This window comes from Thalassophryne amazonica, chromosome 23, assembly GCF_902500255.1.
Source record: "Thalassophryne amazonica chromosome 23, fThaAma1.1, whole genome shotgun sequence".
Classification (NCBI taxonomy): Eukaryota; Metazoa; Chordata; class Actinopteri; order Batrachoidiformes; family Batrachoididae; genus Thalassophryne; species Thalassophryne amazonica.
Genome location: NC_047125.1, coordinates 12,283,643 through 12,306,828, shown reverse-complemented (window position 1 = coordinate 12,306,828; position 23,186 = coordinate 12,283,643). Strand labels below are relative to the sequence as shown.

General features: G+C 41.6%; 1 protein-coding gene across 5 annotated transcripts in view; it reads left to right on the top strand.

Annotated features, from left to right (window-relative positions):
- zmp:0000000660 (arf-GAP with Rho-GAP domain, ANK repeat and PH domain-containing protein 2) overlaps positions 1-23,186 on the top strand; it is a 215,809-nt gene that overhangs the window by 185,304 nt on the left and 7,319 nt on the right. For 4 of the 5 annotated variants that reach the window (XM_034164507.1, XM_034164503.1, XM_034164504.1 and 1 more), the window contains 8 exons: positions 701-848; positions 3,309-3,386; positions 8,575-8,649; positions 10,488-10,605; positions 13,249-13,377; positions 18,227-18,360; positions 19,128-19,210; positions 22,933-22,968. In XM_034164507.1, coding sequence (XP_034020398.1) covers positions 701-848; positions 3,309-3,386; positions 8,575-8,649; positions 10,488-10,605; positions 13,249-13,377; positions 18,227-18,360; positions 19,128-19,210; positions 22,933-22,968 — 801 coding nt within the window. The remainder of the gene's footprint in view (positions 1-700; positions 849-3,308; positions 3,387-8,574; positions 8,650-10,487; positions 10,606-13,248; positions 13,378-18,226; positions 18,361-19,127; positions 19,211-22,932; positions 22,969-23,186) is intronic. The other variant, XM_034164506.1, reaches the window with a different exon arrangement.

The following is a 23,186-nucleotide window of genomic DNA, read 5'->3' as shown; positions in this document are numbered from 1 at the left end:
TGGAACCATAACAAAGGACTAGTTTGAAAGCGTTCTGTGTGAAAATGACTGTAGTCCATTTTAAAGCCTGAAACACATCAGCTAAATTAACAACAATTAAATTCAACAATGGACACACATTTACTACTCAAACTGCATCAAACAGATTTGATCTGAATAAAGCAGCAGAATCACACCACGCCATGCGCTGTATAGTTATGCCTATCATCTGCAGAACTCTGCAGAAGCCACTCATTATGAAAAACAACTTATTAGGGTCCAGTCTATGGAGAACTGACTAACTGACACAATCTTAGGCCACAATTGGCCAGTTTACACTATTTATTGCACCTGTTTATTGTATTTCTGCTAATCTTGCCCTTTTTTCCTCTCTATGTGCTTTTATTTGTGGTATTTTCAATTAAAAGCATTTTCTTATTGAAAAACAAGACTTGTTTTTCAGGAACCATTTGTAAATGTTTTTGTCAGTGCAGCAGTAGTGTTCTGTGGCTGAAAATTATGATTCAGTGTAATTCTGTTTGGAACGTTATTAAAGCTCTCAATTAGCAAGCACAGTTTAGGTCAATGACTCAATGTTCAGTGCTGTTTTGGCTCCTGCTGGTCTTTAATAAACTGTATTTAAAAAGCAACAATTTTCTCTCATTCAGTCATTTACTTTAAAGTTTGCGGTACTTCTCAATGTGTTTCCTCTGTGGTCCAGGATTCAGCAGTGTTCCCAACACAACCAGATGCCGAGTGACAAACTGGCCTCCGTCTTCTCCTCCTGCCTTTTCCAGACTCGAGGACAAACGTCACAGGAAGTTACTGTGATCAGTGACCTCATCAACAATTACGTCACGCTCTTCAGTGTAAGTCAGCACAATGTTCCTTTTATTTATTTGTATCTTTTGCTACTGGAGCAAACTAATTTTCAGTAGGTATTCGGTCTGAGAGAGAGAGAAACAGGTTGTCTGGAAAAACAAACAAAGAATCCCAATGAAATCTTGGTCAAGAAATGTTTTGCTTGAGGCAAAATGAGGCCAGTTTTTACAGATTGGCAATCTTAAAATTTATTACATCCACCAAAGATGTAATAAAATCATCAGCATTTATTTATTTGTCTGTCTGTCTTTTAGTAGGATTACATCAAAACTATTGCACGAATTTTGACGAAATTTTCACCACAGATAGATATTAGGAAATGGGAGACACTTTTAAATTTTGGAGGTGATTTGGATCCGGATCTGGATTACGGATCAAAATTTCACTTTATATAGACTTTGAATATTTACATTAAAAAAAGGAAAAAAACAACCCACTTCACGGATTCTTATGAAATTTTCATCACAGATAGATACAGGCTTTTAAGGATTGCATCAGAACTACGTCACGGATTCTCATCAAATTTGCACCACAGATAGATATTAGACCATAAAAACGTCTTGTGAATTAAATATCAGATTGCAACATCTTGGTCAGTTGGACCATTCTGGATCAGTATGCAATTATTGCATTGTGTTGTGGAATCGGGATCCAGGTGTAGTCCAGGTCACGATGTGAATCACATATCTTTTATTTTGAGTCCTCGTCAACCCTTGGCGGATGTCAGAAATCTCGGATTGCTCTTGTTACATATTTCTTGTTTGTGAGGATCGCCCTTAATGCACACCAAGGAGCTCAGTGACCTAGCGATTTGGCATCCGTTATCTTGACCTGGTTTTGGTTCCCGTTGTCTCAGTCCACCCAACTGTAAATGGGTGCCAGCCTTGGCTGGGGAATTAACCTGTGGACCAGGGTGAGTCAGACTCTTGTTGGCTTCATGCTGCAGAATCCAGGTATAAGCACCAGCACCAGTGGACTTTGGGGGTCTACACAACCATTATAGTACTATAGCTCTTTATCTGGACACAACTATCATCCATTCATGTTTGTGAGCTCTCTTTGTTGCCTGCAGAAGGCTGTCATGGACCGAAAGACTCACTCCTCACAGCTCAGGCACCGAACAGTTGGAGGAGTGTTTGGGGTTGTTGGTTCAATTGCTTGATTGGACTGAAACATGAGAGATGGTTTGGCTCTAGAAGATCAGTACTTTCAAACAAACCAAAAAACTGTTACATTTTGGGGGAGGACAAAGCTTGTTGGTTGCTTTGACCTTTAATACAAAAAATTGTCATGCAGGCTTTATGTAATTAAAGATGAGGCATGCTGAGGGTCATAAGCGGCCGGTGCAAGGGTAGGATTCAGCGTGCAGAGCGCTACTTTGCGACCATTCTTTGAAAGCATTGCCATAATTCCATATCTGTGCTTTGCACAGCAGTTTTTACACTCTGACTTCAGCCATCTGGGGAGCTGAATTGTTCTTCCCAAACTTCCACAATAGGCTTGATTTTGCCTCCGTAAACGGGTGGGGCTTTGAGATGAGTGGTATCGTTGGAGAGCTGTCAAGCTTATGGGATCGAGAGCACTGAGGGAATGTTAATTCCCAGTGGAGCCACTGGATCCCTGTTGTTCCAATGTGTTTAAAAAAAGAAAAAAGTGGCACATTCATTCTAAGTCCGTTTGGGAATGCCATCTTTCGCATGACAAATAGCTATTAAGCCTCAACCAGTCCTGAGCCCAATAGCAGTGAATGCATGCAGCGCCACATAAAGCCAATGAAACGTTTCCCTAATTAAAGCGTCGGTTCTGTGCTGGATGTCATTGACTGGGCCCATTATCAGGCTCAAACACACACACTGCCAGTGTGTGTCTGTGAATTTTCCCTTCTCCAATCTTCCCTGCCATTCGTATAACTCTGACAAAGCAAATTGTTCTCTGAAAACATATTATACAGGGTGACACCCAAAAATACAGAACCCATAAAAACTGTAATAAATCCTACAAAGGTCCAGCAAATTTTCTGGACTTCATTCTGTGTATGACCATTCCCCAAAGTTTCAGTAGTCTTCCCCAACATATCTTGCTCAACCAAGGAAAATACATTTTGCCTAGAGGCCTATTTCGCCAACAAATCATACCATATGGAGCAGAATTAGGAAAGAATGTGACTTTTATGCAAAGCGACCAAGATAACTGAAACTTTGGGGAATGATCGTACAAAGACTAAAGTCCCAGCAAATTTCTTGAAATTTCTTTGAATTTGCTGGGCCTTTGTAGTATTTATTTCAATTTTTACGGGTTCTGTTTTTTTGGGGCGGGGGGTCACCTTGTATGTGCAAAGAAAATAACATCACTGCCCAATGCTTGTGTTTCACAAAAGTGCAGTTTAGTTGGCCGTAAAGTTTCTTTCTTGGGTAAGTTTGTGTGTTTGTGCGCGATATTTCCTGCAGGTCAATGAAGACCAAGTACAACAGATGGAGAGAGAAACCAGCTTCATCGCACACTGGAAAGATAAGAAAGATGCCATGGTGGGTCAACCTGCACAACTCAAATGGAAATCACCCGCCGTCTTCTGTTCTCGTATTGACATGCCTGTATGGATGCATGTGCTCTCAACCCACGGATTTATTCCAGCATTCTTAATGTTTTGTTTGTTTTCTGTTTGCTTTTTTTCTTGTTAAAACTGAAAGCAGGGAAAGGGGGATAAAGGGAAAGTGGTGGAAAGCAGAAGCAGGCAGGTGAGGAGAAAGGGCTTTGCTCCTGTTAACCTTTACGACGGGGACTGTATGCCTGGATGCTGCAGCTGAAAACCGGGGGGGGACCTAATCATTTTTTTCCTCTGTTGTTTGAATCTAAAATAAGTTGTTTACTTTCGCTCTGTTCTGCTTTTGTTTTTTGTTTTTTTGTTTTTGTTCACCTTGTGTACGTGGTGTGTCCATAAAGTAACGGTCCTTTTTCTTTTTTTTTAAACTATATGGATTTCATTCATATGTTTTTACGTCAGACATGCTTGAACCCTCGTGCACATGCGTGAGTTTTTCCATGCCTGTCGGTGACGTCATTCGCCTGTGAGCACGCCTTGTGGAAGGAGTGGTCCCGCCCCCTCGTCAGATTTTCATTGTCTGGAAATGGCGGAATGAAAAGGTTATCTGGCTTTTGGTGAAACTTTTACAGGCTTCACAGAGAATAAGGACTTTAACTACAGCTTTAAGGACCCCTTTAAGGACGGTCGGTGCACCGCGCTCCGAGCTGCGACGTCGCTGCACAAACCACTGGATCATTTCTAAGCTGATGGCTCTGTGGATACGAGACCATCGTGTGCTCTTTCTCTGGTTATAACAAGAGCTGGACATCAGCCATTTTCCGGCAGATTTCACTTTTAACAAGAGATTTTGTCATGGAAAGCCGCGCGGAGGCTTCGCGCGTCACGACCGATTCGCTGATGAAGCGAGACAAAGGAACACCTCCGTTTCGGAGTGTTGGGGGACAAGTTTGGACATGTCCAGCTCTCCACAAGTTCTCTTATGTCCAAACTTGTCCTCTAACACTCCGAAACGGAGGTGTTCCTTTGTCTCGCTTCATCAGCGAATCGGTCGTGACGCGCGAAGCCTCCGTGCGGCTTTCCATGACAAAATCTCTTGTTAAAAGTGAAATCTGCTGGAAAATGGCTGATGTCCAGCTCTTGTGATAACCAGAGAAAGAGCACACGACGGTCTCGTATCCACAGAGCCATCAACTTAGAAATGATCCAGTGGTTTGTGCAGCGACATCGCAGCTCGGAGCGCGGCGCACCGACCGTTCTTAAAGGGGTCCTTAAAGCTGTAGTTAAAGTCCTTATTCTCTGTGAAGCCCGTAAAATTTTCACCAAAAGCCAGATAACTTTTTCGAATGGTTTGCAGGTGCCAGTCTCTAACAGCTTCTGAAAAAATTCTGATGGAAAAAAAGTCCTTTTCATTCCGCCATTTCCAGACAATGAAAATCCGATGAGGGGGCGGGACCACTCCTTCCACAAGGCGTGCTCACAGGCAAATGACATCACCGACAGGCGTGGAAAAACTCACGCATGCGCACGAGGGTTCAAGCATGTCTGACATTAAAACATATGAATGAAATCCATATAGTTTTTAAAAAAAAATAAAAAGGACCGTTACTTTATGGACACACCATGTATAAGCATTCATGTCTGCCTCTGTGGGACTTCAGAGTCACTCAGTGGAAAGTAGAGCCATTAAAATGAAAAGTGTGGCAAAGTGTTGCTCATGGACACATTACAGTACTTTAGGGTTTTATCTTAGAAAGCTAAGCCCAAGAGGGGAATTTAGGGTGGGAGCACATTGGAATCACTCTGTCTATGTTAAATCAAATCTTCCTAAACCGTTTGGTGAGGTTCAATGATAGTGCACACATTGATAGTGTAAATGACCTGGCTCTTTGATGAAAATGTCCTGAACAAAGGGCTCAAACAACTATGCTTTAAATACAGAAAAGGCAATTCATTAAAATCTCATGTAAAGTCAGAACAGATCTGGGCTCTTAGGGAACGTAGCTCTCCCAGGAACTGGTTCAAGAAGAGCCCCGAACACAAGTACAGGGGCTTTTCATTGAATCCGGTGGTTACCACAGGTGGACCTATTCTCGCAACCAGTTCGTATTGGCTTCACTGCGACAGAGGGTGGTCCACCCATATTGTGTGAATGGTGTGTGATCAAAAAAGTACTGACTTGTATGGTGGTGGTTATGTCAGGTCATGTAGCTGAAGGAGTTCAAACTGGAAAACACAAAACGGGACCTTGGGTTGGCGAATCAGTTACTGATTCTTCACACTGGTATCCTGTTGTGTCTTCTCGTACAAATAAGAGACCATGCTTGCTCTGTTTCCATTATTATGGCTTTTAATCAATTCATTTTGAATTGATGATGCTGATGCAGATGAGCCTGACTGACGAGAAATCATCCACCAACTTTAAAAATATGTAAACCTCACTTTGCACTTATCTCTTATTTCTTGTCTTGCATTTTCACCAAAGTGCAAGTTGTCTTCCTCCCATCACATAACAACAGATGGAAACAGTGTGCACCAACCCAAGATGGCCACTTATCTACATGTGGCTTTTTTTTTTTTTTTTTTTACAATTACAGCTTTCAGCTTGGCTTGGATGACTGTAATTTCTGTGTCATTTTAAGGCCACAGGAGGCAGGAACAGCTTCCTCCCTCTTATCATGTGATGGCTGTTCACGCTCAAGTCCATAATGGACTTTAGTTCACCTGCACATTAAAATGACAAAAGATAGCCAAGGGAAAGAAAACCTCTTCAGGTTCACTTAGTTAATTTTCTCCTGGCGGATTAACGCTCTCCACAGGCTGCCCAGAATCTGTAATTCTTACTTTAAGTGTGACCCAACTACATTTGAAAGTTTTCCTTTGCCACACAAGATCGGGAGGATATCTGATGGAATCTTAAACTCATACGTCACTTTTGGATCGTTGTAACAGTAATAAAATATTCTTCAGGCTGGGGTTTGAACCAAGGATCCTCTGGTCTTAACCCCAACACTTAACCACGAGACCATCACCTCCCCATTAAGTAACTTGTCTAAGGACACACACAGGTAGCATGACCGAATATTTCAATCCGGGTCTACATATTGGAAGCCCACTGAGCAACCTGCTTTACACTGTGTATATACCAACAAAAATATCTTCAAATGTCAGACAAATCCTAGCAAACTGTTACTGTTCTGGGGGGAAAAAATGTTAAAATTAGATCAAATGATGATTACAGCTGTAACTCACCGAAAAAGGTGTCGTTATTGCCCCTGATAAAGTGGTGTCGCCGGGAATGTGACCTTTAGAATGTCAAGCGAAGAACCTCCTTAAGCCTCCAGTCGTCATTTCACATGCATTTGTTGTTAAATTTGATATTTTCTTTTTCAAGCTCTCTCAGCTGAGCTGGATGTGAAAAACAAAAACGGTGTAGGAGGAGCAACTTGACTAATTTTTCACTCCCGGTTGCCCACCTCTGTTGTTCATGTTGAGTGATCACAGTCAGTTTTTTTTTTTTTTTTCTTTTTTTTGAGGACAGGTTTTGTTGCTTGTTGATGAATTTATTGTATGATATTTAATGAATAGGTTATAAAGTTTGGAGCAGAATCGTTCAGCTATTGTTTTGTTTGAATGCCGTCTGTGAAACCTCAAAAACGAATGTGTCAAACTGCTATATTTCAGAAGTGGATTTATAGCTTATTACAACAACTTTTGATATCTAATAATACTTTCAACAACAGTGAAAACATCAGCAACTTTAACAAAAAGCATTTTGACATAATTAAGGAGAACATATATATAATAGTGATCAAAAACTAGTAAAATAAATAATTTCTGATTGATAAAGAAAACATGCCTGCATTTGGACATTTCTGTTTGTTTTTTCTTGTTAAAACTGAAAGCAGGAAAAAGGGGATAAAGCGAAATTGGTGGAAATATATGTTTAACATGTTTGACAATTTAAAAAAAATTAAGCCAAACGTCAATAATTTCTAGACATTTTAAATATGAATTAAATATTAATTTATTATTTAGTGTCTTTGCCAGCCTTGTGTCATAATAACTTTATATATAAAGTGCTTTTGTACAAATTGTTTCTTAGTGCTGTACAATATATACACATTAAAACACAAAATCAGAGCAATAAAACAATTTACAAATAAAAAGATGTAAATCTGTAATTAAGTTACAGATTTACATCTTTTGATTTGTAATTTGATTTGATTATATACAACTGTCAAGATAAAAATAAAATAAATTACTATTCCTTATTACTGTATCATTTAATCTCAGTTTTCTTATACAATTTTTTTAATTTTGATAAACACTAGAGATGACTGGATGACAGAATTTGTTGAAAGCTATCTGAAACGATGAGGAATTTTGAGTAACACCAGCAAACAAGCAGGGGCTTTGTGGTGAGGTTGCAGATTGCGTTACATCAAAACCCAGTAATTTCACAAAAATAAGAGTTCTCAAAATTGTCAACAGTGCAAAGGGGAGCCACCACTAATTTCTCAAATTTTTTTTCTTCAGGCTTCCAGCCACGATGCAAAATGCAAAATATAGAGTTTGTCTCTTTTGGGCTACCGTATCAACATGGTGGTATAATGTGTGGCATCTACGAGGGGGCCCACAACCATAGATATGACAAGGTCATTCTGACATTATGAAAATGCATCAGTTTATACACTAATGAACAGATGGTTATGAATTCTATATGCTAATTTTATCTAATAAAATTTTTTGATTTGTTACGTTCATGAATTCAGGTCGGCAACATCACAAATTTATGAATATTTCAAAATGAATTACATGACAGGTACAATGCATTGTTTGCTTCAATTTGTGTTCATATTTGGACTCGTAAGATCACGCAAGGCTTCTGTGTTTTTCATTTTTACGTGAACACCTGACCAGAGCTGTTGAGTTTCTGTCAAAAATTCACATTTCTACCTTTAAAACTTGAAAGCGTTTGCATTCTGTTGGCGGTACTTTAAGTTCGCCGCCAGCAAAAGACGCTATCTTTGCTTTTCCACAGATGTCTGAACGTTTCTCCACTTTTGTCCATTTACATTTGCTGTACGGCCTCAGCGGACTCGGATTTTCTTTTTATTCATGTTGTGAATCAGCTCATTTTTTTTTTTTGTCTTTACTCTGTTTCTGCCCAGTTTTCTCCTGCTGGGGACTTAATCTTTGAGGTGTATGTGGAAAAGAGAGAGCCGGAGAGTTGCTGTTTAATCAAGGTAGAAAATATGTGTGTGCGTTTGTACTCATGCTATGTCTGAGTGGCCCTGCATGGCGGCTTTCCCATAGGGCCTTTGGGTGGTGAGGTGACGTAAGAGAGAGAGAGAGGGAGCTGGCGTGTTGGATGAAGGCGGCTGAATTAGAGGAAAGAAAGAGGTATCTGGGGGGGTTGATAGAATCGGGCCGAGACATCCGCGGCTTAACTTGATGGGATTACCGCCACTGAAATAAATCAAAAGCGAACTAATCAAAGAAATGTCTGATTTAATTGTGTGAGTAATTGCATTTTACAAGACGCACCGGCCGCTCCAGGTTGTGGACTCGTTCCACAGGTCGACAGCAGTGGCAGGAAAAGAAATGGGGTTAAAGAGGAGCACTCGGCGACATGGTTTGATTTTAATATGCTCTCGCGCTCTCTTTCTCTCTCTTTGCAGAGGGAGACGGAACATTTTGTGGCCTCATATCTTTATGAAGCGTACATATGGTCAGTGTGACGTCTGCAAAAAGTTATAGTGCAGCAGATTAGAGAATATTTAACAGACGTCTGTCAAATAGTGATACAAGCCCCAAATTTGGCACAATACTCCTGACACATTACTCCTTTGAAAAGGCAGAGTATCCACTTGATTTGTCAATAGGCAGCAAGGGAGGGGTCAAAATTAAAAGATGCTCCAATCATATTGAAAACTACACCACATTATTTGTCTGATTAGAAATATTCCAAAAAGGTATAGTTTGGACTATCTATGACTGAATGTTATGAAGTTATGGGGTAAAAAAAAAAAAACGATGACAAAGGTCAATTTCAGTTTGTACAGAGGCCAAAGTTAAAGTTGCTCCAATTTTGGTAAAAGGTGATGCAAATTAATGGTTGAGCTAATATGATTAATAAATGGAATAGTTTTTACCATGTTGAGTGTTAACTGTCCAAACTAAAGGTCAAATGTCAGTGTCCATTGGATTCTATGGCAAATGACATATGTTACCCTGATACATGGTGCAAAGTATTCCTTTTTAAAACCCTATTCACTTGGTTTCATTGAAACCTAATGTTTCAAGAACTCTACAAGGTCTTGATAGATCATGATCACTCTTACTACTGTAGATTTTACGTTTGTAAGACCTTCCACAAGTACAAGGTTGGGCTTGGAAAAACAGGATACATACTCTTGTTTTTATTCTCCATTTGTGTTGACAAAGACTTTTAAATACATGACAAATAATTAATCCTCAAAAGCCCTGATAGTAACTACCTGAGTCCTTGTTGCACCTGAGGCACTCTTAGAGTTGAACAGATTGTAGCTTGTGTATTGAAGGTTTTTTTAAATGATAGAACAACTAGGAAATTTTGATGTACAACAAATGATGCAGATTCATGCCACACAAAGCTGAGTATTGTGATGCTGGATGTTGAGATGATGGGGTGGGAGACGAGTGCAACAGTTGGACAATTGGCACTTAAGTTCAGTACAACACCAGAAGCCATTCTGTTCACCGCACAGCACTCATTTCACCAGGTTAGACTGGCCTTGAATAATTCTGCAGGTTAAGTAGTTTGATTTGATAATACTATATTGAGGTAATTGTGGTCAAGTTAAAAAATCTTGAGCTCCGCTGCTCCTTACTTCACATTTAATGACCCATCTCCACCCAGCAGCCTGGTGGGTGGAGTTGGGTCATGGAGATGGTGAAGAATGTACCAATGTCATTCCCCTCTTTCCTTCTGTCCGGGATCATTTGTTTTATGTGTAGGCTGAAAAACTCAATGAAATCAACTGCTTGTGCCGTTTTCATGTCTGAATAATATATAAATTATTCCGTGCTGTTTTTGTGATAGGTCTCTCCCAGCATGCGCTCTATGGAGCTTGCAGAAATTGCACTGGGTATGAAGAACATCACCTTCAACACTGACGACTGGTGGACCACCTTTGAGGTCATTGAGAATGGAGAGCTAGGTATGCCAGACCACCCCCCCCCCCCACACACACACACACACCAACTTTAAGTGTTTCTAAAGCATGCACATAACTATTTTCTTCACTGACACGAGACATCCTTTCAGTATGAGTTTTGAAATACATCTATCAAATGACAGATGCATCAGAAGGAAGATTTACTGTCTCTGCTGTATGCTGACTGTTACTACTATAAATTTTGCCTCAACGATGTTACAGTGCACTGTAACCTGGTACAGCTTAACATCGAATGATGGGTGACGCGCTTCACACACTTCTCTCATCGTATATTGCGAAAGGTGACACCATCCTAAATTCTTGGACTTGATCATCCTTCTTTGAACATAATTAGACTCACACCTACTAAACTACATTGCTTTTGAGGGAAATTGTTGTGGTAGAAAAAAGGCACATTCTAATTGGACATGGGTGGTGCCAAAAAAAAAGCGGGGGGGGGGGGGTGTCAGGTAACCCAAAATGAATACTAACCCTCTGGAGTCGTGTGACAGTTATGGTCATTTTTGGTGCACATTTTTGTAGAAACGCACAGCGAACAGGACTTCTACTTCCTCGTCGGCCTTGGTATAGCATTGGCATCATTGGTAGCGAAACGCACAACCTAAATCAATCAAAGTCATCAACCCCACGTGGGGTTGTTGTTGAGGTGATTTCGCCAAAACGCCACCAAAGACGGACTAAAATGCCAACCCTGCCTCCAGGTGGATAACAGGAAGAGTGACACTCCTCTTGTAGGTCTGGACTATGGACTAGACTGTCTTGTGTTGGACAAGAATTGTTTTTTGAGTGGCACCTTATTGGTTTGTAAATAGTTGTACAAAAACACCTGAAGCATTTCCTGCATTTTAATGTATATAGTTGTATATAACTTTGTTGTTTGCCATATTTGTACGTATGTTTTTTTGAAATTTACATTTCATATTTGAATTCTAAGTTATAAAAATGGTTTGTTAAACATCTTTGTGGATTTCACAGGGGGAAAAACCTTTCTATTCCAATTTTATGTTGTTTGAATTTAAGCTCATTGTGTTAATACAGTATGTCAGAATGAAAGAAAACACAGGTGAGATTGTGCTGGAAAAAAATGACACCAAACAAGGCAAAGTAAACAGTTTAAGGTAAATTAGGTGTTTAACCCTCTGGACCCAGGGGTTAAACACCTCACTTTTTTTAAAGGTATTTTAATATGCACTGCAAGATTGCGCTAAAACATCCAGTAATAACTCATCCTAGTGTAAAATCCCATAATTTTACACTAGGATCTCTTGGTGCCCCTGTCGTTATCTCGCAAAATTACATTTACATTTTTTAAAAGATCAGTGACCATCTTTTTTTGTATTTCTCGCTGTGAGAATGTGCACTGGCAGGTAAATTCAGGATGAGTCCCCAATGCTGTAGTGATTCAAAGGGCCTTTTGAGGAAGATGTGACCCTGCTTTTCTTTGCTCTAAACGTCCTCCTATAACCGATACCCAATTAGCGATTGATACGCCGCATCACCTTTCCAGTGGTTGTTCTCATGCCGGGCATATGCAAAGATCAGAGTTTGTCCCACCCAAGGACCTTGAGATGAGCAGATTAAGCTGCACCTCTAATGAACCCCTGCATGTGAACACGGGAGCAGCCACTTTGATGATATGCACATTAATTAATCATCGTTGCTGTCATACGTCATAAATTACCTTCATCTCATTGCATGATCAACCTGCAGTGCTGATCCACCTCATCTTGCATTAATATGCAACCGCGGCCCTGCACGCCTCCATTTGATGGTGCAGCGGGACACCACAAGCAGGAGCAGTTGGAGTTTAGCTTTGCTGTGAAGTTGCTTAGCTGGCGCTCCCCGTGCACTTTCCAGAACTTCGGCGAGAGTTTGCACCACAGAGGACGCGGTGCCCTGCCTCTTAAAATGAAGGCGCGTTGAATATGGAATATATTTGCTGGTCGTTCCAAAATATTTCCCATAGCAAGCCAGTATATGTGCAGGAGAGTAAACAGTCGAGCTGTTTTGAAGGCCAAAGCGTGACAGGTTTTGCTTGTAAACCCACAAAGAAGGGAGGGGAACGCGCGTTAATTAGCCATTTTGAAGGATAGCTGCAGATAAACACCGTTATCGAGGACAATAGGCAGAAAAGGGGGAGTTAATATTTGTTAGGATACGAGAAACTAATTCCGTGTCCCCGGTCTGCAGAGATTCCGCAGAGGAGATAAGCCCACTGCTATGAATAAGTTATGCCGCTGTGGCTCTTTTCGCCTCCTTCACTTATGAAAAATGGGGGAATGTAGCGATGGAGGCAACAGCAGGGGTGATGGTACACAAATTATCTTCCTTTTGTCTGATAGCATGTACCCTGTTCACCAATTAGGAAAAGATAATGGGTCTATTTTGCACATGAGTGTGTTTTTATAATCATGTCCTGATATGCTGGAGATAATTTCAGCTACTCATCATGAAAATGGGGAAAAACAACAACATAATTTTGTTATATGCTTAACACAAGTTCATTATGGATTTTATGATGTGATAGAGTTTTAGGGATTCACAATACTTTGTGTTGTTGGTTTTGAAGATTCTTTCGCTTTTTCATTCTCTTTCCGGTGACCCGTGTTGTGATTTGTTCGACAGAGCGCCCGCTGCACCACAAAGAGAAGGTTCTCGAACAGGTGCTGACGTGGAGCACCCTGGAAAACCCGAGCGCCGCTTTCCTTGTTGTCAAGAAATTTGCAGAGCTCCGAAGGGCGGCCAATGAGAAAGGTACTGCTACACATGGGACACCACGACCTGGGTCATCGTAGAGTGTTGGCAGTATTGTAGCGACAACCTCGCATTGCACCAAGCGATGTCCGAAGCCACACTTGAGACCAGCTGTACTCATTTGGAGTCTAATACAATTGTGACTACAGTCTTTTGCCTTTTAGCTACAAGCTAGCTAGACTCATGATGTAATTTTTTTGTTTTTTATCAATGATGAGAATAAAATTTTGCTTGCCATTTTTTTTCTTAATCCATAATATTCAGCAAAACCTCATCTTCGACTATGTCTTCTTCTTCACTATTGACGGTTGGCAAGCTTTTTGGTGCCACCACCTGGACAGGGTAGTGCAATACATCTAGAGACTGGAGATGAGTTTATTTTAATACAGATAGCATTGGATGAATGTTTATTTTGTCTGGACACGTACAGTTGGGCACATAAATATTGAGACAGTGACATTTTTCACAATGTGAAAGAAATATTGACCATTGGAAAAAAAAACAAAAAAACATTGTAACAATCTACAACCATTTTTATACACAATCTCTCCTTAAGGATTATTGTTGATACTTGGGTGACAGTCTTTTGCAATCAGTGACTGCCTGAAGTCTTGAACCAGTGGATGCCAAGAAATGTTGAATTTCCGAACTTGAGATGCTTTTCCACGGCTTCCTTCAGTTGCTCTGACTCTTTGGTTCTGTTGTGTGAGTAAGTGGAAAAATGCGCTCCATTGATTGAGGTAAGGTGACCTCGAGAATCTCTTTGGTTCCTTTGCTGTATGTTTTTAGATCTTTAACCATCTGCTGTATGAAGCATCATCCTATCAGTCGGGCGGCATTTGGCTGAATCTGTGAAGCTACTGTATCCTGATATATGTTAGAATTCATAATGCTACCCCCATCAGCAGTTAACTTCAGTGACTCAGTACCCCTGGCAGCCATGTATATGCCCATGCCATCACACTGCCTCCACCATGTTTGACAGATGATGTAGTTTACTTACAATCATGTAATATTCTGTTTCTTCTCCATTCTCTGCTGTTCCCATCACTCCAATACAAGGCAATCTTGGTTTCATGTGTCCAAACATTTAAAAAAATTTTTTTCCAGAATACAGAAAGTTGATTCTGTCCTTCCTGTTCTTGAATGTTACCAGTGGTTGACACCTTGTCATAAACCCTCTGGTGTTGTGTGGGCCGCCAGAAGAGGAGGCACTGCTGGCCCACCACCAGAGGGCGCCCTGCCTGAAGTGCGGGCTTCAGGCACGAGAGGGCGCTGCCGCCACGGACACAGCCGGGAGTGACAGCTGTTACTCATTATGTCCTGACAGCTGTCACTCATTCTTCATCATCCCACTCCATAAAACCCAGACGTCATCTCCACCTCATCGCCGAGATATCGTACTTCACTGGAGGTAATATCCTCAGCCGTTTGTGTTGCAATATATCTGTATATTGTGAGTGTTTGCAGGAGTACCAGTTCCTTTTTCTGTGGAAGCTGAGTGAGTGCAGGACGGCACTCTTTTCTCCTGAGGAATCACTGCGGTACTCTTCAGCATATTGAGTGAGAGGTGGAGGTGGCATTCCCACCGTTGTTGTTACGGGGTGTACACACACCCACACTTGACTGTCTTTGTTCTTTGCCGGCAGTACCAGATCCGACAGTCGGGGACGGTGATCACCTGGGAATTCGGGACTTGGCGGCTCCAGTATTCACCAGGTTCGGTGGCGGCGGAAATCGTGTGGTTCCGGCTCTTCTCAGGACAGACGTCTTCTATCCTCGAGCCTGCCCACACGTCACCTTTGTGGATTGACTGTAATCACATTCTGAGATGTCTGTGTATTCGTTTGTGCACCTTCACAACATTACATTGTTACTTTTTGGCTCATCTATTGACCGTTCATTTGCGCCCCCTGTTGTGGGTCCGTGTCACTACACTTTCACAACATCGGATTCAGTTTCATCGAAGATTGCTCTTGATTGTCAACTTTGACAGTGATACTTCTCCCTCCTCCAGAGTGCTTTAGACTTAAAGGGGGTAGCTTAAAAGGGGTTTTCCCCCGTTGACTTGTCTTCTGTGTCTTCCAGGTCTTTTGGTGTTGCTTATCTCAGTGTAGCGTTCATTCTTTTAAAAATAGGCTATATTCTTGATGTGGCCACTCTGACAGCGTCATCTGTCTGTCTGATGGGTTTATTTTGATGTACTTAAAAAAAAAACATTTTAGTCTTAAGGCATCCTTCACTTGCGTCAACACCATTGTACCAAATGCAAATTCAATACTTGGACTTGTCAGTCCAACTGTCCAATTATTTATGGGCTTTATGAATGGAGGGCCTGTGTATGCAGAAAAATGACTGTGATTCCTTAATGGGTAAAGCACTATTTTTAAAAAAACTGAAAGTCTACATTGCTTCCTACCTATAGCCTTTCTGTGTGGAGTTGGCATGTCTCCCATGTTTGCGTGTGCTCCGGCTTCCTCCCACATCCAAAGACATGCAGATTAGGTGAATTGGAAACTTTAAATTGTCCATGTGTTACAGGAAAACCTGAATGTGTTACAGACTTAGCATCCTGTCCAGGGTGTACCCCGCCTCACATCCTATGACTACTCATGTGACTTTTACGCGGCAACGCGTCACACGACTCCATTCCATTGTAATGGACTGCATTTACAACCCCTGGCAAAAATTATGGAATCACCGGCCTCGGAGGATGTTCATTCAGTTGTTTAATTTTGTAGAAAAAAAGCAGATCACAGACATGACACAAAACTAAAGTCATTTCAAATGGCAACTTTCTGGCTTTAAGAAACACTATAAGAAATCAAGAAAAAAGATTGTGGCAGTCAGTAACGGTTACTTTTTTAGACCAAGGCAGAGGAAAAAAATATGGAATCACTCAATTCTGAGGAAAAAATTATGGAATCATCCTGTAAATTTTCATCCCCCAAATTAACACCTGCATCAAATCAGATCTGCTCATTGACATTGACCCTATGTGTCTTTTTGCAAGGAATGTTTTGCAAGTTTTTGCTCTATGGCAAGATGCATTATCATCTTGAAAAATGATTTCATCATCCCCAAACATCCTTTCAATTGTCCAAAATATCAACGTAAACTTGTGCATTTATTGATGATGTAATGATAGCCATCTCCCCAGTGCCTTTACCTGACATGCAGCCCCATATCATCAATGACTGTGGAAATTTACATGTTCTCTTCAAGCAGTCATCTTTATAAATCTCATTGGAAAGGCACCAAACAAAAGTTCCAGCATCATCACCTTGCCCAATGCAGATTCGAGATTCATCACTGAATATGACTTTCATCCAGTCATCCACAGTCCACAATTGCTTTTCCTTAGCCCATTGTAACCTTGTTTTTTTCTGTTTAGGTGTTGATGCCTTTCGTTTAGCTTTTCTGTATGTAAATCCCATTTCCTTTAGGTGGTTTCTTACAGTTCGGTCACAGACGTCGACTCCAGTTTCCTCCCATTCGTTCCTCATTTGTTTTGTTGTACATTTTTCGATTTTTGAGACATATTGCTTTAAGTTTTCTGTCTTGATGCTTTGATGTCTTCCTTGGTCTACCAGTATGTTTGCCTTTAACAACCTTCCCATGTTGTTTGTATTTGGTCCAGAGTTTAGACACAGCTGACTGTGAACAACCAACATCTTTTGCAACATTGCGTGATGATTTACTCTCTTTTAAGAGTTTGATAATCCTCTCCTTTGTTTCAACTGACATCGCTCGTGTTGGAGCCATGATTCATGTCAGTTCACTTGGTGCAACAGCTCTCCAAGGTGTGTTCACTCCTTTTTAGATGCAGACTAATGAGCAGATCTGATATGATGCAGGTGTTAGTTTTGGGGATGAAAATATACAGGGTGATTTCATAATTTTTTCCTCAGAATTGAGTGATTCCATATTTTTTTCCTCTGCTTGGTCTAAAAAAGTAACCGTTACTGACTGCCACAATCTTTTTTTTTGATTCTTATAGTGTTTCTTAAAGCCAGAAAGTTGCCATTTGAAATGACTTTCGTTTTGTGTCATGTCTGTGATCTGCTTTTTTTCTACAAAATTAAACAACTGAATGAACATCCTCCGAGGCCTGTGATTCCATAATTTTTGCCAGGGGTTGTATATAGCGGTTTCCATCTGCATCAGACACTCAAAGCCTCACATCCACCCCGATGTCAGGCTGCTGCCATGGAATCGCCCACTACACGCCAGGAGCAACTAGGGGATTAAGGACCTTGCTCAAGGTCCCTTAGTGATTTTCCGGTCAGGATGGAATTTGAACTGAGGATCCTCTGGTCTCAAGCCCAATGCTTAACCACTACACCATCACCTCCCCTGTCCAGGTGGTGGCTCCCCAGGACCTTTAATTGGACTAAGTGGGCATGGACAATGGATGGATGGATGAAAGTCTACACCACAAACACGCCTTTGTTTCAACTTTTCATTTCAACTGTGGCGGTGAAAAGAAGCAAAATTCCAAAAACTATTATTTTCCGAATGCTTTCATACCTAACTGTAAACTCTCCTAATTACAAAGACAGAGCCCCACTTCCATGTGCTGAGGCGGGCGTGTAATTAATTCACTTTGTCGCTGAAAGTTGTCCTAATCACTGCACCAATCTAAATCCATTCATCAGCACGTACGCGGAACAGGACGCTTTGAATTGATTGCAAATATAATTAAAAATGGATTGTTCTAATGCAGAATAAGTATCTCTTTGCTGTTGTGCATATCTACTGGTCATAAGTTGTTTGTCATTGTTCTTGTGCATCCACTTTATGGATAAATTGTCCTGTTTTTGTGTGTGTGTGTTTGCTTTTTTAACAGCTCAAAAGGACTTTTCAAAAAGTGAGACTCTGAAGTTCAATGACGGCTCCACCAAACTGCTTTCGGGCCATAAATTCCAGGACAGATACGTTATTCTAGGTCCAGAGAAGCTGGTCCTTTACAGAGATATCAAAGTAAGTTTTTTTTTTTTTTTTTTTGCCTAATCTTCTGCTGCATCTCCTGTAAACATTTTTCCGCCGCTGGTTTGCAGACGCAAACACAAAGTGTCGGGTGAACACAGAAGGCCTCGTATCGCAGGGGAATTGTCAAGGTTAGAACGGCTATAAACAAACCAACAAAAAGTGTTAGAATTCAGCCGGCGTTACAACAACCAAATAGAGCTTTTCTCTTTTTTTTCCCTTTCCTTTTTGTGCTGGCTGAGGGCCAAACTGTGCCAAACTCTGCTCTATCTCCCCGGTGGCACGTCCGTCCGTCTCCGAGTTCCAAAAAGTCCTAGTTAAGAGCAGAAAAATGTGGCGGCGGACTTCACGCTTTCTTTGCAAAAAGAATAGCGCGCCTGCTTCAGAGACGAACGGCAGGCCCATGTTCCCCCCCGAGCATGAAGACGCGTTAATAATTGATGCGTGCGCTGTAATTCTGGCAGTAGGGGGGTTATCGTGGAGGAGCGGCGAGATGGTGCCGGAGTGCACTGGGGAGAGTTTTTTTAATAACAGGTTGCAAAAGAATGCAGTTAATTATCACATAAATTCAAACCAGTTAAAGTTTCTGTTTCGCAAATGATGTTGAAGGAAACAGGTTGTCGGTGGTCGCGAAGCGTAGGTGTCACAAACTGTACTTTCGATTTTCTCTTCTTTGTTCTGGTGTGTTGATTATGATGCTTATTGACAGTCAACTTATGCTGCGAAACAGCACAAAGGCTTATTTTTATACTTTGTTGCAGAGCACGAGAGCAGAGAAAATCCTCCAACTCAAGTCTATAAAATGTTACTTTGGGCTGAAGAAAAAGCTCAAACCTCCGACCAGGTAAAGCACACCCACACATATTTAAAAAGTCTTCTGTAGAGTGTCTAAATGTGTTGATGGTGTTGATGTTTCAGTGAGACTACAGCAAGCATGAGGTTTCTCTAATCACAGCCACAGAAGCAAATAACTCCTTCAGAGTTGTCGTGGGTGTCTTGGTGGCTTCCCTCACTTCTGTCCTTCTTGTACTTTTCCTCAGTTTTTGAGAACTGCCTCCTTAAAGGTGTAAGGGTGTGGAACATGCGCAGGAGCAGCATGACCTGGGTAGGATGATTGAAGCCCACAATCATCTTATCTCAAAGCTTCCGACCTAGCTAATGCTAACAAGTTTGGTAAACAGGTGGCTTGGGTGGGGGCATCAAAAACATGGACTAGCGTGTAGCCTGTGGCACAATGAGAGTAAAACATTATCTGGTGTTAACACTTTTACACACAAATACACCGTCTTGCTCCTACTGACTTTCATTCCCCTTCTCTCCCGAGCATACCTCCACTCTGGTCTGGCCTCATCTGCCTCTATCACCACGGCAAAGTAAAAAGGGCTCCGAGCCGATCCTTGATATAATCCCACGTCCAACTTCAATGCATTTATCATTCCTATTGAGCATCTCACTGCTGTTGCATCGTCCTTGTACATATCCTGCCCCACCCTCACATACTTTGTGGCCACTCCAGACTTCTTTATGCAATACTACAACTCTTCTCTTGGCACTCTGTCATAAGCTTTATCCAAATCTGCACAGTGTTAGTCCTTATGGCCTCCTCTATACTTCTCCATCAGCACTCGCAGAACAATCATTGCATGTGTAAGGCTCTTTTGTCAAATTTTTCATAACTTCAAACACCTTAAATTCATGTTATGTAAAAATTCACCCCTGTACATTTGTAATTAATGGAGAAGCTAGCTATAGCGAATAAAACTTTTTTAAATGTTTATTTCTGCTGTAAAGATGAACATTTTAATATGGGGAGTCTATGAGGAGTGAATTGCCTTGATGGACAGCATCAAGTAGCCAAAGCAGGGGCGGTGGCCAAGTGGTTAATGCGCTTGGTTTCAGTGCAGAAGGTTCCAGGTTCAAATCCCACCCCTGCCACATTTCTACATGTAATGTGGAGTTGCATCAGGAAGGGCATCCGGCGTAAAACCTGTGCCAATTCAACATGCAGATCCACCTTGGATTTGCTGTGGCGACCCCGAGTACAAAACAAGGGAGCAGCTGAAGGGACTTACTTACAGTTTGTCGATAGCTGGGGGGCTGACATAATCTCTAGATGTCTGATATGAGGGTTTGTGGATTCAATCCCCAAAGGCAACTGAAGTTCCCTTGAGGAATCAATGAATCCCCAAGATTAGTTACCCTTCAATTCAGTTTTTATTTATTATCAATCAATCAATCAATTTTTTTTATATAGCGCCAAATCACAACAAACAGTTGCCCCAAGGCGCTTTATTACATTTATATGGCGTCAAATCACAACAAAGTTGCCTCAAGGCGCATCCCTCAAGTAAGGTCTAACCTTATTTTTAACCCCCGACCCCCAGAGCAAGCACACAGGTGACAGTGGTAAAAAAAAAAAAGCTTCCTCTGATGATACTGAGGAAGAAACCTCAAGCAGACCAGACTCAAAGGGGAGACCCACTGCTTGGGCCATTTTCACATTTACAAGATTTTTTACAAGATTTTTATCCTTTTTGCAAAGTGTATAGGTGTGTATTGATCCCACACATCGGCTCAACATAGTCATGGGAAAGAACTTTGAGAAATAAATAATTTAAATGTTGTAAATGCAAATATAGAATTTGGTTATCGAAAAATGAATAAATGAATATGTCAGGACGGTTCTGTTTTGGTTGACACTTGACAAACATTTTATCATTAAACTGCAGTTTTTCCAAGCTCCAATGGTTCCAGGTATGATATGATTGTTTCTGCAATTAATTATTTTTCCATTAATTCCTCAATTTGGTCCGACTCGCTCCTGCTCTTTTGCTCTCCACCCTTCACTAGCTATTCTCTCTCTCTCTCTCTCTCTCTCTCTCTCTCTCTCTCTCTCTCTCTCTCTCTCTCTCTCTCACCACCAATAAAACAACAGCACTGCACATACTGCAGCGCCTTTTCCTCTGCTTTAAATGCCACCCATGCTGCACCTCTGCAGCTTCGGCCAGCTTCGGTGACGAGTCAGAGTCAGCTTTTGAGCCATAGCTCATATTTTAAGCTCATTTTTTAAAGTTTTATCCCCAGGAAACCACATTTTGCGGCTCCACTGAGTGCCATGTTGGCTAACCAGCAGCGTTGCATTATTAAGCAGAACAAGCGATAATTTAGAATCACTATCTGTCTTCATGAGTGTTATCTTTTTTTTTTTAATTGTGTGCATGCATGTAATCTGTTTGTTCCCAAGGATATATTGTCCTTTTGGAAAGTTCTGCCACATCAGTGGGGGGGGAGGGGGGTGTCAATCCCTCCGTGACCCCCATCTTATTTTTCACTGCAACACAACTGATGAAATGCAATTGGATTTTAACAAATACAAATGATCAATCTGTGCTTGTGCAGAGAGAAACCCGTCGCTGCTGCTGCTTTATTTTAATGATTTTTCTATTATTGTAATTTATGACGCGTGCCAAACTCACTGCTTTTTCCTGTTGGCCAGACAACGAGGAAATCTTGAGAAGCCAAACCCTATATTTCACATTACTCAGTTCTAATTCCTCTTAATTTCCCCCATGTCGGAATTTGAGTCTGGGGGAAGCGTGAAAAATGAGCCGGGCAAATGAGTGCCGACGTTACGCAAGCCCTCCAGGACAGGAGGGAAGAGGAAGGAACGAGCGAGGGATCGAGAGAGAGAGAGGAGGTAGCAGGAATGGAGAGATGCGGCGGTATCATCCATGCTGCTGAGTGGGCTGAGAGAGAAGTGACATAAAGAAATAAAGACGGCGCTGAGGAGAGCGGAGAGGGTTCGGGAGAGCCAGCGCTCCAGTACCTCATTAGGCAGAGGTCTGGATCAGCTGCCTTAACTCACAGGAGTGCTGCTCCAGGCTGCAGGCACTCCGTCTCTGCCCCCTCGCTGCCTTTGTTCTTCTCCCACTCCTCTGCTCTGGCACAGCTGTGAAACTTTTCAGGGATGGCGCACTCCATCCGCGGCGCGGTCTCATCACCTCATTCCGCCGCTGCGGGGGGTCAGCTCTCACCTGCACGTGTTTATCACGCGCGCAAGCATCGATTCGTCTCCTTTTTTAACTACCCAGAGAACAAAAATGAATAAAAAATGTGGGGAAAAAGCATCTCTTCTGCAGAAAGCTTGTAAATATGTATAGAGTTTAGAAAAGCAATAACTCATCCAACCAATCAAGTGTACTTTTAAGCCATATAGGTGAACACACATGCTGGGTTGTGTCGAACCATTTTCGCCAGAGCACGCCGAGGTCTACTCATGCATAAACATACAAGCTGCAAATACACTGATTAACTCCACTGTTTACAACATTTTTTTTCCCCTGTTTGCATTACAACAAACAGGTTTTGACCCGTCGCCGCCTTTATCGCTGATTTCCCAACTGGTTTCCAAGTTACCGACAAAGTTCCAGGCATTGTTGGCAGGAGCGCATTTCTAACCTCTGGTTCAAACGAAGTCGGTTGTGACTTTCGTTTTTTTTTTCCCGGAAACCAAATTTGACCTGTGTGTCCTTTTTGTTTTTGTTTTTTTTTCTCCACCCCGCACAGCTGGGGCTTCAACAGTCTGCGCCGACAAACAACATGGTGAGGTGCACAAGTTCCTCCCACTTCAATTATTGATGACGCCGGTCGCCCCTTCCACTTCAGATAGCAGAGAAAGAAACAAACAGGGTTGAGTTAAAGGTTTAATTGTCTGTCAGAAAGAGAACTTCAACTATGATATGACAGATCCTGATTTGCACAGAAACACACACACACTGGAGCATTCTTAATACAATAAGTACAATAAATTGCTTTATGAG